Raw genomic sequence first — 17,503 nt, 5'->3', positions numbered from 1 at the left:
ATGAGCCGCGCCGGGGAGCCCCCGACGCCCGGGGGGGCGGCGGGGGGGCAGGAGGCGGGGAGCCCCCCGGGGAGCAGCAGCAGCAGCAGCAGCAGCGGGGGGGGCGTCGGCCCCAGCTGCAAGATCTGCTTCCAGGGCGCCGAGCAGGTGAGGGGCTGCGGGGGGGGGGGCGAGCTGGGGATCCCCTCCCCCCCCTCCGGAAAGCACCCCCTGTGCAGTCAGGGCGGGCAGAGGCGCCTCCCGGGGACCCCCGGGGAGGGGGGACACGCCCCCCCCCCACACCTGGCCTGCAGGATGAGAAGGGGAAAGGGACCCCCGGGGCGGCCTCCCCGCGGGCTGCCCTTCAGCACCCTGGACAGCGCCTCCCCTCCCCGCCCCTCCCCGGCTGGCCCAGGGCGCTTGGGCGCACGCTGGAGGGGGCGCCCCCCGTCCACTGCCAGCGCCCTTCGAGGCTGGCTGGCGAGTGGGTTTGGCCCTTTGGCACTGACAGCTGAAACTAAGGAATGCCCCGCAGGATCAGACCCAGGGCCCATCAGGTCCAGCAGTCGGTTCACACAGCAGCCGACCAGGTGCCTCTAGGAAGACCACAAGCAAGACGACTGCAGCAGCACCATCCTGCCCTTGTTCCACAGCACCTAAGATAGTAGGCATGCTCCTCTGACCCTGGAGAGAATAGGCATGAATATAAGAAAAGCCCTGCCGGCTGCCCATCAAGTGCAGCCATCTGTTCCCAACCAGGCGCCTCTAGGAAGCCCCCAAACAAGACGACTGCAGCAGCATTTATCCTACCAGTCTTCCGCAGCACCTAAGATAGTAGGCTCGCTCCTCTGATCCTGGAGAGAATAGGTATGCATTGTGACTAGTATCCATTTTGACCAGTAGCCATGGATAGCTCTCTCCTCCGTGAACACGTCCGCTCATAAGAACATAAGAAAGGCCCTGCTGGATCAGACCCAGGCCCATCAAATCCGGCAGTCTGTTCACACCGGGGACAACCAGGTGCCTCCAGGAAGTTCACAAACAAGACGACTGCAGCAGCACCGTCCTGCCTGTGTTCCACAGCACCTAAGATAGTAGGCATGCTCTTCTGATCCTGGAGAGAGTAGGCGTGAATATAAGAAAAGCCCTGCCGGCTGACCATCAAGTGCAGCCATCTGTTCACACAGCGGCCAACCAGGCGCCTCTAGGAAGCCCCCAAACAAGATGACTGCAGCAGCAGCACCGTCCTGCCTGTGTTCCACAGCGCTTCACAGAATAGGCATGCTCCTTTGATACTGGAGAGACTAGGCATGCATAGTAACTCTTTTGGCCAGTAGCCATGGATAGCCCTCTCCTCCATGAACATGTTCACTCCCCTGTTCAAGCCTTCCAAGTTGGCAACCGTCACCACATCCTGGGGCACCACATCCACTATGCATCCTGTGAAGAAATATTTCACACATGAAGCTGCCTTATACTAAATCAGACCATCGGTCCATCAAGGTCAATATTGTCTACACAGACCAACAGCGGCTCTCCAGGGTTTTGAATCTCTCACCCTCCAGCTTCAGCAGATGACCCCGCGTTCTAGCATTATGAGAGAGGGGGAAAAGCTTCTCCCTGTCCACTCTCTCCACACCATGCATAATTTTATAGACCTCTGTCATGTCTTCTCTTACCCACTTCCTTTCCAAGCTAAACTGCCCTAAGTGTTTTAACCACTCCTCATAGGGCAGTTGCTCTAGCCCCCTGATCATTTTTGGTTGCTCTTTTCTGCACCTTCTCAAGCACCTTCTCAAATCCGATCAAATCCAGCTGCAAAGTACATTGAAAGTACATTACTTGGCATGTGTGAAAGCACCCTCAGTCCTCTGCCTAGCAGCTGGGATGTGGGGCAGGGTGGAGTAGGAAATGAGATTTGCCACTGGCTGCAAAAAGGTGTGATGCAGGAATGGGGTGGTACTGATGGACACACCTCACCGCCCTGCCCACCAACCCCGTGTGACTATATCCAGGCAAAGGTCCGTAACACTTGGCCCTGCTGGTCTCGGCCTCGTGCTACCACATTTTACAAAGTCCAGCTTGCAAACCTTTAGGTCAAAAATGTTCCGCTGACAGTTTGAAAGTAGATGCTCTTGGGAGGTTTCTGATCTGAAAGTGACGGAGGTGGAGGACCCGTCACTGATGGATATCTGTTGGTGGAGATCAAAGACACATTTCCAAACTCCCACGGGATTCTGTGCACTTAAAACTGCAGTTTTCGACTGCATAACCCTTGTGCAGCTGAAGATGTGGGCTTAATACCACCACACATCGCTAGTCTTTAATGTACCACAGGCCGTTGTTGTTGTTGTTGTTTTGGTCGCAACAAAGTAAAATGTAGTATAATTTTTTTAATGATTAAGCACGCTCATACATATGTAACAAGACATAGAAACTTTTAACTATGATTATTTATATGGCTTTTAGACCTGCCTACATATTTTTGTGCTTTTTCTGCAAAAGTGAGATCCAGACATAGAGATCGACATAGAATCATAGAGTTGGAAGGGCCATACAGGCCATCTAGTCCAACCCCCTGCTCAATGTAGGATCAGCCTAGAGCATCCCTGACAAGTGCTTGTTCAGCCTCTGCTTAAAATACTGCCAGTGAGGGGGAGCTCACCATCTCCCTAGGGAGCTGATTCCACTGTTAAACAACTCTTACTGTAAAAAAAGTTTCCCTAATATCCAGCTGGTACCTTTCTGCCCACAATTTAAACCCATTATTACGAGTCCTGTCCTCTGCTGTCAACAGGAACAGCTGCCTGCCCTGTGCTGCCTTATTCTGGATCAGACCCTTGGTCCATCAAGGTCTGTATTGTCTACTGTACTGTCTGTATTGTCTAACCCTAACCCTCAATACCATGTTTATGAACAATTGAGCATCAATCCATTTGGCATCCCTCACTTTTTCCAGGGTGAACTGTTACATCCTTGTCGTTGTGACGGCTCCGTGCGGTACACACACCAGCTTTGCCTCTTGAAGTGGATCAGTGAAAGAGGATCCTGGACCTGCGAACTCTGCTGTTACAGATACCACGTTATAGCAATTAAAATGAAAAGGCCATGCCAGGTAATTTTTAAAACCGTTCAAGTAGCCATATACATTATGTTTTGATTATGAGACCCACATCATTATATATACACACATGAACACATGAAGCTTTCTAGGCTGAATCAGACCCTTGGTCCATCAAAGTCAGTATTTGTCTACTCAGTAGGGTTGCTAACCTCCCGGTACTAGCTGGCGATCTCTTGCCATTGCAACTGATCTCCAGCCGATAGAGAGCAGTTCACCTGGAGAAAATGGCTGCTTTGGCCATTGGACTCTATGGCATTGAAGTCCCTTCCCAAATCCTGCCCTCCTGAGGCTCCGCCCCCAAAATCTCCAGGTATTTCTCAACCCAGAGCTGGCAACCCTACTTCTCAGACTGGCAGCAGCTTTTCAGGGTCTCAGTCTTTCACAATGCCTGTGAGCCGATCCTTTTAACTGGAGATGCTGGGGAATAGAAACTGGGACTTCCTGCATGCCAAGCAGATGCTCTACCACTGAGCCACAGCCCCTCCCCATATAACTTTTTTAAAGTCCTCATTGTCCTGGGTTGCCTGGGAGAAAGGCAGGTATACAAATATTTTAAATAGTTAAAATGAAATAAATTTTTAAAATGTTGTGCCCTTCTCTGCTATACGTTGCAAGTAATTCCAAGTAGTTCGCCAAAGAGGAGGACTGGAGCAGCCTTGAGCCAAGATAAGACATTCTTAGCATCGCTGCACTGTCAAGTAGCTTAAGAAGTGTTTGGAGTTCTACCCAATATCGAAGGACTGTTCTAGAAGCTGAATTGGGCCTAGCAGAGCTTCGGTCAGTGCCAAACCCCAGCCACCTGCAGCCTTTCCATTCGGTTAAGCAGGGACTGATGTAGAGAATAAGTTGGAAAATAAGTTGAAGGCCAGTTTTGCCCAGGGATACTGCATGCTTTGGGGGGGAAAAGTGATTAACAATGGAACTGACTGTTTATATGCAAGGGTAGCTGGTAAAACTGACAGTATATCAAATGTAGTACCACTGTTATAAATGCAGAAAAGAAACTGACATTCTTCTGAAACTCTAAGAAAGGTCCACAAATAACTGGAGATGCTTTCTTCCTCTGTTTTGGGCCTGCAAAGAAACCAGCAGTTCCCTCAGTCAAGCTCTGAGCCTTCTTCTCTCTCCTGCTGCAGGCCAGATTGACTCCTCTCAAGGTAGGGTTGCCGACCTCCAGGTACTAGCTGGAGATCTCCTGTTATTACAACTGATCTCCAGCTGATAAGAGATCTGTTCACCTGGAGAAAATAGTCGCTTTGGCAATTGGACTCTGTGGCATTGAAGTCCCTTCCCTCTCCAAACCCCAACCTCCTCAGGCTCTGCCCCAAGTATTTCCCAACCCAAAGCTGGCAATCCTATCTCAGGGGAAAGAGTTTTAAACCATATCTTTAACTACAACTCAACTAACAGCTTAACAAACCCTTTCTTTATAACGACTCCTAAAGGGGAAATTCTAATATGCAATTTCTCCCTGGTTGGGACCTTCACATACTTGCAAAGAAATCAGCACTTTACCTCAGTCAAGCTCTGGGCCTTCTTGGCTCTCCTGCTGCAGGCCGGACTGATGGGGGGGGGCTCTTGCAGTTGGTAATATGTGAGCAATTTGACCAACCTCCCCTGCTCTGTGACCTTGTGCTCCCTAGGCCCTAAATTCTAAACTTTTTAACAGCAATAAAAGTTAAAGTGAGAATGACACAGGCTACCATGAGCATGTTGACAGTAGCATCATTTAGTGCATATACTTATAGCTTATAAATTAAAAAAATTCTGTCAAGTTGACAAGCTGCATTTTATTTCAGTGAGCGGTGCTTCACATTTAAAAACGACCAGTTACTTTCTATATATTATACCAGCAGACGGGGCGGGGGGGGGAGATGATACATTTATATATCAATCTTCAAACAGTAGGGAAAATACGAACCCTTTAAAAACTCTGTTTTCACTTGTGACACTTTTACAGGATTCCACACCTTTGCAGATCTTGGAATACGTTTGATAAACGTGAGGATCGTGCTGTGATGGGAATGTCTGTCATTTGATAGTACCTCTCATTGTTTGTTTGTTTGCCTGAAGTTTAGAAGTTCTTTTTGCAGATTAATCACTGAAGAGCTTCTTGTTTTTCGTGCCCTGGCCAGCTCTACCTGGAATTATTGGGGCCTTTCCTACCTAGTGAGTAGGGTTGCCAACCTAGTGGTGGCTGGAGATCTCCCGCTATTACAACTATTTGGCAGTTGGACTGTATGGCATTGAAGTCCCTCCCCTTGCCAAACCCCGCCCTCCTCAAGCCCCACCCCTCAAATCTCCAAACCCCAGAGCTCGCAACCCTACTAGGGGGAAGGGCTGTGGCTCAGTGGTAGAGCATTTGCTTTGCATGCAGTAGGTCCCAGGTTCAATCCCCAGCATCTCCAGTTGAAGGGACTAGGCAGGTAGGTGAAGGACCCCTGCCTGAGCCCCTGGAGAGCCACTGCTGGTCTGAGTAGACAATACTAACTTTGATGGACCAAGGGTCTGATTCAGTATAAGGCAGCTTCATGTGTGTTCATGTGTACTAGTGGGGAAGGCTAACTATAGACCTATGGGTCTGCAAACTGTTATAGAAGCTTCGTCAGGTTGTTATGAAGAAAGGGAAGGGGGCTGTTGCTCAGGTGTGAATGTGAGAAGCCCCCAAAGCATATGAACATACATTTTTTAAATTTTTTATTAATTTTTATAACATAAAACAAAACAATACAGTAATACAAAAAAACATAACAAAATACAAAAATTACAAGAGTATCTTTATATAATAATTGTTACTTTCATATTTATCAAACCCTTAAATCCAAAAAGATACCCCTTCATCCTCCACCCTCCCTAAAAAGTGACCCATCACCCAGCTTCCGAAGAAGTGTCTAGACAGTTTTTAAAACTTATCAACAATATAATGTAATTGGTTCTTGTAGGTTATCCGGGCTGTGTAACCGTGGTCTTGGAATTTTCTTTCCTGACGTTTCGCCAGCAACTGTGGCAGGCATCTTCAGAGTAGTAACACTGAAGGACAGTGTCTCTCAGTGTCAAGGGTGTAGGAAGAGTAATATATAGTCAGAAAGGGGTTGGGTTTGAACCCCTTTCTGACTATATATTACTCTTCCTACACCCTTGACACAGAGACACTGTCCTTCAGTGTTACTACTCTGAAGATGCCTGCCACAGTTGCTGGCGAAACGTCAGGAAAGAAAATTCCAAGACCACGGTTACACAGCCCGGATAACCTACAAGAACCAATGAACTCTGACCGTGAAAGCCTTCGACAATAATATAATGTAAATTTATTAAAACTAATTTCTATAACTCTCTAAGTAATAATGTAAAGTCCATTTTTGCCATTTTATCCCAATATGAGGCGGCCTTAAACCATGTTTTTTTAAAATCCTCCATATCATTTCCAAGTAGGAATTCCGTTAATTTGGCCATCCTCATATACATCCACAATTTCTCTCTCCAGTCAACAATTGAAGGCCTATGCATTTGTTTCCAAGCCTTAACTATTACAATTCTTGCAGCAGCAAAACTGTATTGGCAGACAACCCTATCATTATTAGTTATATTTTTCTGTGGAATTCCCAATAAGCAAAATACCAGATTTCTCTTAACTCTACCATTAATCAAATTATTGGTTTCCTTAAGTACTTTTTTTCCAATTTTTTTTTAATTTTTTTACATAACCACCATACATGCATATATGTACCTCTTTCCTTTCCACATTTCCAGCATAAATTTGCTCCTCCTTTGTCCATTTTGGATAATATCACAGGGGTTATATGCCATCTATAAAACATTTTTACAGGTTTTCTCTGATTTCATTGGTTATTGTAAATTTAAATTCTCTCTTCCATAGATTTCCCCAAATATCCAGTTCAATGCTCACAAGGAGTCCCCTTTACTTCTGTAAAAAAAAATGATCTATGACTTTTTCTTCATTTCAGTGGCAAAGCATTACGGTAACTCTGGTTGAGAAAGTGCAGATGATTGCTGTAATTTTGGGCTCCCTGTTCTTAGTTGCCAGTGTAACGTGGCTGCTGTGGTCTGCCTTCAGTCCCTATGCTGTATGGCAAAGGAAAGACATCCTTTTCCAGATCTGCTATGGAATGTATGGGTTTATGGATCTCGTGTGCATAGGTAAGCTCCCAACATTTAAACCACTCACTCTGTGTTCTCAAGGTGGCAAGAGATAGCTAGGGACTGGCTGTTTTATGACTTTTGTATTTGGATTTTCAGCATTTCGAGGAGTCAGGTAATTCTTTTCCAACTCACATTTCTTTCAAGTGCATTTCTTCAGAAGCCGACAGAAACCACCCAGTAAGAGAGCCAGTGTGGTGGAGTGGTAAAGAGTGGTGGACTCTAATCTGGAGAACCAGGTTTGATTCCCCACTCCTCCAGATGAAGCCTGCTTGGGCTAGTCACAGTTCTTTTAGATCTCTCTCAGCCCCACCTACCTCACAAGGTGTCTGTTGTGGGGAGAGGAAGGGAAGGAGATTGTAAGCCGGTTCGATTCTGCTTAAAAGGTAGAGAAAGTCAACATATACAAACCAACTCTTCTTCTTCTTTGAATCCAAGTGAGGCCCTGTAAATCAATATTAGTTTTAATCATCTATGCATATGACAAAGACAAAAAAAAAAGGAGGCTGGCAGACGTGACTGAATCCACAACCTGGAGGAAGGAAGACAGGAAATAGAAATGGCTGATTCCTGACCCCCCCAAAAATCAACTGACCCACTCATTTGGGCAAGTGCCCAATATCAGTATCATATTGAAACAGCAGTAGAAATTCATGTTTATGGTGCAAGTTTCAGAGTATTTTTTATCATGTACATAACTCCAGGGAAACCTCCTGCAGCCAGCTGCTATAAGTTATCATTAAGTGGAACAGGCTTGGGTACAGTCAGTGGCCTAGGGTTGCCAACCTCCAGGTGGTGGCTGGAGCTCTCCCGCTATTACAACTGATATCCAGGTGACAGAGATCAGTTCCCCTGGAGAACATGGCTGCTTTGGCATTTGGACTCTATGGCATTGAAGTCCCTCCCCTCCACAAACCCCACTCTCCTCAGGCTCCACCCCCAAAATCTCCAGGTATTTTCCAGCCTGGAGCTAGCAACCCCACTTTTACCATACCACTGGGCAAAATTGGAAACCTTCCTCCAGTCAATACGGTTTTCCTCCAACTTACTCATTCAGTGGTAAATTTGGATTTGTTTCTGTCTAGTGTGTGAAATGGCCATGAAATACAACTTGTGGCTCAGTAATGCTAAATATACTAAACATGAAAACTAAGATATCTGCTTGGCCATTGGTAACTGATGTGTGATTTGTACATTTTACATTGGCGAGTGGGGACAGAAAACAGGGTCACTTTGCAAACAGGGCCTGAAAACTACCATTGGTGAGGAAGTTGCTTCAGAAACTTTGAGAACCACTGCCTGATAATATTGACTTAAGACATTACAACCAGCTCCACACTCTGAATTTGGTACCTGTAGGGTTGCCAGCTCCAGGTTGGGAAATACCTGGAGACTTTGGGGTGGAGCCTGAGGAGGGTGGGATTTGGAGAGGGGAGGGACTTCAATGCCATAAGAGTCCAATTGCTAAAGCGGCCCTTTTCTTGAGGGGAACTGATTTCTATCACCTGGAGATCAGTTATAATTGGGAGAGATCTCCCTCCACCATCTGGAGGTTGAAAACCCTACATACTGGCCTAACAAAAACCAGTTGTTTCTTTGAAATTGAGAGATCCAAAGAAACAGGATGAAACATTTTACTGGGCTTTAATTAATTTTAGTTGGATTTGCATAAATGTATTAATACATAACTACGCATAAAATAGACTGTTTTATTTAAGGCAAGAAAGCACAGTAATTATGTTTTACTGATACTTTAGAAGTTTTACTGCTTGAACTATCATTACTTTTTATCATTTTTAAAATTATGAATAAAACTGCTTACTGTAAATAAAGCTTTTCAGTTTTAAGACATTGGCTCAGATCCAGTGATGCACAAGCAGAAACACAATTGGATGGCACATTTCTGCTTGTGCAAGATCTCGTGCAGCATCTAGCTTTGTGCTCCCTTCCTTATATATTATATGGCCCAGAAATAGGTTGCACGACCTCTTGTGCAAGCGGAAACACAAGTGGCAGTACAGGAAGTTTGTCTTTGTGCAAGCAGCTATGGTCATCTTTTTCTTGTGGTTCCTCTTGTGCAAGAGTTCTAGCGCAAGCAGAATTTTTATGCTGGATGCAACCCGTGGGCTTGGATTTTCTTGAATTGTCTACGTTAGTAAAAACTACAGGTTAAATATATAGTTTATACAGTGCAGTATTAGTTTACATGAATTTGGCATATATCTAATGCACTGGCCATTTAAGTTAAAACATGCAAAACATTATCTTTCCCCCCTCTTGCTCATTAACAGTGCAACCCACATCCCATCTAGAACACATTCCCTGGCTATAAATCCACTTAATCTAGTGGATCTAAGTGGGGCTCAGTCATTTGAAATCCAATAACTTAACTCAGACTATCACTTCAATCTTAGTGACATTTGCTTGCAAATAGCTGTGCTTGGGGTAAAATTCAAGGGGGCTGAATAATTGTTTCCTTTAATTTCAGGACTGATTGTACATGAAGGTGCCTCAGTTTGCAGAGTGTTTAAGCGTTGGAGAGCTGTCAATCTACACTGGGACGTACTGAATTATGACAAAGCCACCGACATAGAAGAGAGCAACCGTGGAGAGTCCTCGGCAGCCAGGACTCTTTGGTTACCGTTAAATGCATTTCGAAACAGAAGCCTGGTTCATCCGACGCAGCTGACCTCCCCGAGGTTTCAGTGCAGCTACATGTTGCTCCAGCTCTTCAATCGAATCAGACCTCAAGAAGATTCTTCAGAAGACGACAGCTCGGGGGAAATTGTAATGAGAGTGACTTCCGTGTAAAAGTTCAGGTCGCTGTGCTGCGCGCACAAAGACGGAGTATTCAGACCTCTCTAAAAGTATTCTAGAATGTAGTTAAACTGAATGGTGAAACCATAGCACATAAAAATGTATAAACTTTTTAAATTTTTTGCTTTTATAAGATTAGTTGAATTGCAAATACATTTTCCTGGGAAAGGTCTCTTTCTTTTTATACCATGATTTCTCACTTTTTATCTATTTGTACTAGGCATTTATAAAAATATAATTTAACAATGGCTTTAATAATGTGGGAACAAATATTTTTGATATATTTAAGTGTATTTTCAAAGTTTGACGCCATCTATTATCTTCCAGACATGGCAAATGAGATTCATTAGATGGTGTCTGTCCAGTTTGCCAAACTGCTTTCTCTACTTCCGTTTGGGTAGAGGTATAGCCTTCTGTTTGGGCTGGAAATAAAATACAGATTATTGGGGATCCAGGCAGGATGAAGGGCTTGTACAGCAGTTATCCTGAAAAATGGCATAAAGTTTAAGAGTTATGAAAGACCTGAGCTCAGAGCTGAGAGGTGAAAAGGAAAGAATTTTGCTAGAATGAGGATGTTTTAATATATCTGTGAAGATGCAGAAGTCCCATTCCATCACAATGGCATGCAGTGCAGTCCTAAACAGTTATTCCCTTCTAAATTGACTGAAGTCACTGGTCTTAGAAGCGTGTAACTGCTGAGGATGGTGCTGTAAAATACTGTTATATATACACATTAATAATATAGACACGATAGATCAAAAGTTATTTTGTTTTGCCAGATCAGTGAGCAGGAAAGGGGAAATGAGCCTTTAAATATAAACTTCAGGAGAGGGGAAATTCAGCCTTCAAATATGTCATTGTAGGAGGGAGGTAGATTTCCAGAATTGTGTTCAGGGCTTTAGACTACCGGTAGTACACAAGCATTTCACCAGAATGATTTGTTTCTCCCTTTAACGAGAATTAAATTCAATCACACTGACTGATACGTTTTCCACTTTCATACTAATTCTCTCCTTCTCTGTTTCATTTTCTGCTGTATTTGCTCATTCAAGATACTTTAATGATGCAGAACTAAGCCGAGAAGAAAACCCCCAAAGTCTATCCACCTCTGTAGCAAAGTCTTCTTTTTCCCCCTCTTTGACCATGATGAGCTCTAACAAAGGTGCTCCCATATGGATGTGGTTTGTTACGTAGAATAAGCAGAATGAGCTGGACAATCAGATTTGGGAAAGCCAAACTGAGTAACATCTTGAGCTTATTTTATAAACAGGATAGAGACACCAAAATAGCCTGGTTTTCTTGATCCTATGCAAAAGTAGGCCCATTGATTTCAAAGACCTGAGGCAAGGCTTTGAGATCCCTGGCCTTGAAGTGGTGTAAGAACTTCATCACGGCAGCATTTTTCAGACCAAACATTGGGCAATGTATGCGTCATTGTGCTCAGAAAGTCTACACAGAGCTGGGGCTGATAGTCCTCAGCATATAGATTATTAGGGTTGCCAGCTCTGGGTTGGGAAATACCTGGAGATTTTGGGGGTGGAGCCTGAGGAGGGCGGGGTTTGGGGAGGGGAGGGACTTCAATGCTATAGAGCCCAATTGCCAAAGCAGCCATTTTCTCCAGGGGAACTGATCTCTGTTGCCTGGAGATCAGTTCTCTCTCTGTCTGTCTGTCTGTCTGTCTGTCTGTCTACTGCTCATACAGCCATAGGCTTGAGCAGAAAACAAAGAATAGATCAGTTGTAATAGTGGGAGATCTCCAGCCATCACCTGGAGGTTGGCAACCCTATAGATTATAGTCTTTAAAGACACCAAAAGTACACCACACATGCTGAATCTGAGCTTTGAAGAACATAAGCTGGCACTTTACATATTGCCAAGTCAAAATTCAGACCTGCATGCGTGCAGTGTGATTTAGCCTTCCTGGATAAAAGGCAGTAATTCACATACAATCTGCATGCGTTTTATAAGGCTTTCCCAGCATGGGGTACATCCCATGGTGCATGCAAAAAGAGGAGCTAGTTATGTAAGAGCATTTAAATTACCTGAATGTAAATCTTAAAACATTTGTCAGACAATGGCCAGTTACTATCACAAGGGCCTTACAATATCTTTTATCACATGTTGAATAGCGAAAACAAATAGTCGCATTTAAGGAAGAGAGATCACAACCGACACCCTGGAAGAACTCTCCGGCCATTTATGCCGTAGAATTCTGCACGGGGGGCTTGTTTTGAGAATTCAGATGAGGAAAATTTGCATCTATTGAGCGGCAAATCCAAGGCAAAACCTCCAGTGCATAAATGTCCCACATTTCCACCCAAAAGGCTTCCCTGTTGTCTGGCTCCCCAATTGTCTACAGTAGCATAACCAGTGGTGGATCTACTATGAAACTAATGAAGCTTACGCTTCAGGGGGCCTAATACCGGAGGGGCCCTGAAACAATTTCTTTTTAAAATGAGTGAATTTTTCAACAAAATTGATGGGAGCTTTTTTTTAAGTTTTATTAAAATAAGACTATTGTAGTGATAGATCATAAGCCAATGGGTTGAAGTACTTAATATTGACCTTAGAATATGCTCTAATACCCATTTCATATGGCCTCAAAATGTCCCTGTAATTGGTCAAATTTCACAATTTTCTTGGGGGCTTGCAGCACCCGAACCCTCAGCTGTATGGGCTCGCTGAGCTCGCCAGAATCTAGTCATAGCCTACATTTTAGCAGCTGGATCCTCAAATCTTCATTGGTGCATGGATTAATAGTTCTATAGCTCAGCCCTTAGGCTAGAGCCAATGGGAACCATGAGTAGACAACTGAATTCTTAATTTAGGCTGCATTCGTCTTGCTTGTGCATTTTAACACCAAAAAATCAGATTTTCGCCTCTATTACAACTGACCTCCAGCCGATAGAGATCAGTTCCCCTGGAGAAAATGGCTGCTTTGGCCATTGGACTCTATGGCATTGAAGTCCCTCCCCAAACCCTGCCCTCCTCAGGTTCCGCCCAAAAAAGCCTCCTGCCGGTGGCATAGAAGGGACCTGGCAACCCTATCTGGCATAGAACAACCCCACTGAAGAAGATAACAGCCATTACCCAGACCTCATTGCTGGTGGGAAGGGGCTCACTGTATGGCTCATTTTCAAGGGCTCTACCCCACCACCCTGTTCTCCGCCATTTGGGCCTCGAGGTCCTTGCAAGGGCATCAAGGCCCTTTGGACCTTGTTGGATATGGCCCTATTTGTTGCTGGTTGTGAAGGGTGCCCCCATAGCAGTTCAAGCTTCAGGGTCCCAAAAATGTAGGTCCGCCACTGACCATAACACTGATAGATCGAGCAAAATTGTTGCTGCCCCATGGGCAAACGGCTCCACGGGGAAGGGTAACCAAATAAACACACAGACAAATTGTTGCTTTGGGAAAAATTGGCCACAGCTTTATTGATTACAACAGATGGAGCATTGGCGGAGCATGGGGGCGGATCCAGAGATCGAATGGCCACATTATCGATGCTTTCGATACATCGAATGACAAACGACCCAAACCACATGTTGGGATAGCACCGGAGTGGTGCTTCAGTGGCCCCACCCGGACAGCAATCTCTGTGTGAAGCCAATGCCACCTGGGAGTGGAGCACCCAAAACCAGCCCCCAAGTTGGGCGACAATGATGTACTCCATCCCAAGACCACCTTATGGGGGTCCCCAAAACGGGAAGGAAAGGCACCTCTTCCCAGCTGGATCAGTCCCCATGCCAAAAACCGCCAAAGAGCAGGGCTGCCGCCCCGCTCCCGCCAACGCTTCGACTGCAGTGACCAACAAAGGGAGAGTCCTTAATAGCACGGAGCCCAAATTCTTGCTCCCAGTCAGCCAGGTCCCACCCTCGGGACAGTGGTTCAGCCTGCCATGAGGAATGTCCAAGCGGCGTCTCCACACACGACTGCTTGCCGCACATATCACCTGGAGAAGCAGCCCCACTCCAAAACCGATTCCTGGGTTTTCCACCAAGTGACCCCTGCCCACTGCCTAGAGGAAGGCAAAAACCCACAGGGCCAATAGCCAATCTGGCCTGTAGGGGAAATTCCTTCCTGACCCCAAAATGGTGGTCGGTGTTACCCTGGGCATATGAGAAAGGAGCACTGTGCAATCAGTAAGTCACTGGGAGCCGCCTGGAAAGCTGCAACCATACGGTACTGGGACCCAAGGCCGCACACAAGGGGTCCAGACCCTTCTCCAACTTAGAGCTGAAACGAGAGAAAATGTTAGCAGATGCTTCTTGCATTTAGCGCTGGTCCCATAAACAGTCGGCACAGAGGCTGCAACAGTGGTGGCAGTATTCACTGTGGCAGAATGCTGCACCACCTACAGTCCAGGAAAGAAATCAGAAGGGTACATGATGGGAAAGAGTTGTGTGTGCTTGTCTTAAAAGACCATCCAAGGACAATGCCGAAGCTGGCACAAGATATCAAGGCCCATATTTATCGCCTTATCAACACACCACCATCTGTGGAGCCTAAAGCTCCAAACCAATGAACCCTTAGGTTCCCAACAGAACCAGTGGGCAGATTCATGCCTCATGTGCCGAATAGGGCACCCACCCCCATAGGACCATAGCTCACTAACCATGTGGTGGAAGGATGCATAACACACTGAACAAAATTAGCAGGAATGGTGTAGGTGACTGAGGAACCCCAGGGGTAATACAGTAGGACATATGTCTGCAATCCACAGGAGCCATAGGGTACCACACCCATGAGGGTTACCCAAAAGTTCGGCAATGTAGAGGGAAGGAGAACCAATAAGTTACGTTGCCATGTCATCTACCTTCAAAGCCGCCCCCTAAGTGGTGGTGCCAACATTTGGAAGTCCAGGACCTGAAAGCCGTAATGCATCCACCAGTATCACAGATGCCTGAGGTTTGCCGAACTATAGAAGATAGGCTTTGAATAAGTCCAGCAATATTTACTGACACTGAGGTGCGTGACCCATGTTTTACACACTCCTTCATAGAACATGTTAAAGGCCTTCCGGGCAGCCTGTAAAACGGAGATGCCCACAGGCGTGGCCTTATGAACATACCACAATCCGTTGAGTCTAAAACAAGGAGGGGGGTCAGTACAAGATGCACAGGGTGGGGAATACGGAAAAAACCAGCCGCAGCCACAACTGAATTATGTAGTGAAACTGGTGAAACCTGCTGCAGTGGTGCCCAATATGCCCTATTTTGTGCTATCACTTGGAAGTGGGGGGACCCACCCCCAAAGCAACGAGGGGGGCATTGATAGGGTGGCAGCCGAGGCAATTAACACAGTCATGCCCTTACCTGCCACAAGTGCGATGACGCCTGCCCTGGTTATATTCCAGAAAACTCTCCCAACTGGTCCACCCCCCACTGCCACCCCCGCCAGTATACGCATTGCCCTTGAACCATGAGCCAACCCACAAAGGCTTATCCCATTAAAAGGTCCCACCAGGTGCACTCCCCACATGAAACCCTTGCACTAAATGCTTCCTTGTAGTCCATAGTCTCCGAGTCACCTGCAGCTCTCTTGCACGCAGCCATTGCTCATGTGACTAGTGAGGCACCCCGCCCTTTACCTTACCCCTGTTCTTACTTGGGCAAGAATCTGATTCCAATAGGGTAAAAACATCTACCTAGTCTCCTCTGGGCAAAGGTAAATACCAGATGGATTGGCATCCTTATAGGCCACTGCCTCTGTCCTGAGGTGGAGGCTCAACTAGGAAACTATGCTGCCTCATGGCCGTAGCCCCACATGTTTCCCTTTCTTGCTGCCAATGCTGGTAAACCCGGCACATAGGCCGCTGCCATCCAATGTCACCCCGATGTATGATGGGGCGTTACCTGACTCCCTGGTGGTAGATGGGAGCATCGCCTGCAGGGTCTCTAATGTATCTATCCTGGCGGCCAGGCATGCCAGAGTTTGGGATAAGCCCCTAAAACACAGCTGCTGTCCAATGCTCAGCTAAGGAAGTCCTTAAGGGGTTCCTGGCAAGGGCACGTACTCCGACTCATGTGCAGTGCGCGCCGGCCCGCCTGAAGTAGCTGCCTCTCCAGATCAGGACTTTTTGCCTGGGGGGGGGGTCCTTTTCTTCCCTCAGCCGCAAGGGGTGGGGGCGCACCCCATCATTTGGGCATTTTGGACAGATTTGGAGGCATGGCCCCTAGCCAAAATAGCAAAGGACCAGAGACAACAATTAACTGCTCTTATCAAGCCAAATCATCCCATGAAGGGAATGTGACTGGCTAAAACAGGTTACGGAAAAGTGGCTCCGCCCCCTTCTAGTTTATCAATTCTCAGGTCAGCAAATGCAGCACAGCATTCTCTCCCTTTTGGTTCATCAATCCCAGTTCAGTTAATAGGTCACAGCAAAATCAAACAAACCCGTGCTCACAGCAAAGTAAACCACTTACAATTCCCTTGCTATGAATGAGAGCACCAGAGTGAAATAATGAAGCGAAGCAGAGAGTTTCTTCTCTTTTTCTGTGGGTTTTGTTTGTTCAAATGCCGGCTTTCTCTACCACCTAAGGGAGAATCAAACTGGCTCACAATCAGCTGCTCGTGTAGAGGATCATAGAAAAGTATAGTTGGAAGGGGCCACCACGGTCATCCACTCCAGCCCCTGCACAATGCAGGAAATTCGCAACTACTCCCCAGCATTCCCAGTAACCCTTATTCCATGCCTAGAAGATGGCCAAGATGCCCTCCCTCACAGCATCCGCTTAAGCTCACCGCCCCTTACAGGACATGAGAGTCGAGGCGGGGGAAAAAGGGGGTGGTGGTTTTTAACAACCTGCCTGGTAAGCTAAGCTCCCCGCAACCCCAAAATTAATGAAGGCAAACAAAACTAATATAGGTCTCCCAGATACTAATCTGGCACTCTTAACCACTATCACACACTGGCTCTCAATGTGATGTCAGGATTATTATTTTTTTAATGGCTAACTTTTTATTCTCAATTTAAGTAGATACATATCCAGGAAAACTCACCGAATCTGTCATGGCCAACAGTCATTTTCTCCAGGGGAAACTGATCTCTATTGGCTGGAGATCAGTTGTAATAGCAGGAGATCTCCAGCTAGTACCTGGAGGTTGGCAGCCCTACTTCCATGGCATGATTGATTTGCATGGTTGCCTCAGAAAACTGAGGCATGCTTGGGACCTATTGCTAGGCCTCATAGGTCTTTAATGCATGGCTGTTTCCCTCGCCATTACCCGTCCAATGACTTCTGGTCTTTGTGTTGATTATGCATGACGTTTCCGACTGTCAGAGGTTGCCTCGCTCTCCCCCTGCCTTTCCCCGCGTTTTGCCTGCATTCTCAGAGACCTGTTTTATCTCATAAGAATATAAGAAGAGCCCTGCTGGATCAGACCAATGTTCATCAAGTCCAGCAATCTGTTCACACGGTGGCCAA

General features: G+C 46.2%; 1 protein-coding gene across 1 annotated transcript; it reads left to right on the top strand.

Moving 5' to 3' along the window:
• On the top strand, nucleotides 1-10,072 carry MARCHF11 (membrane associated ring-CH-type finger 11). The gene is made up of 4 exons (XM_056854981.1): nucleotides 1-147; nucleotides 2,939-3,094; nucleotides 7,069-7,261; nucleotides 9,750-10,072. Exons 1-4 carry the CDS (start codon nucleotides 1-3, stop codon nucleotides 10,070-10,072), a joined length of 819 nt encoding a protein of 272 aa, XP_056710959.1.
• The last annotated feature ends 7,431 nt before the right edge of the window (nucleotides 10,073-17,503 follow it).

This window comes from Euleptes europaea, chromosome 8 (genome assembly GCF_029931775.1).
Source record: "Euleptes europaea isolate rEulEur1 chromosome 8, rEulEur1.hap1, whole genome shotgun sequence".
Taxonomy (NCBI): Eukaryota; Metazoa; Chordata; class Lepidosauria; order Squamata; family Sphaerodactylidae; genus Euleptes; species Euleptes europaea.
Note: the sequence above shows the minus strand (reverse complement) of the source record. Positions and strands in the feature narration are given on the sequence as shown.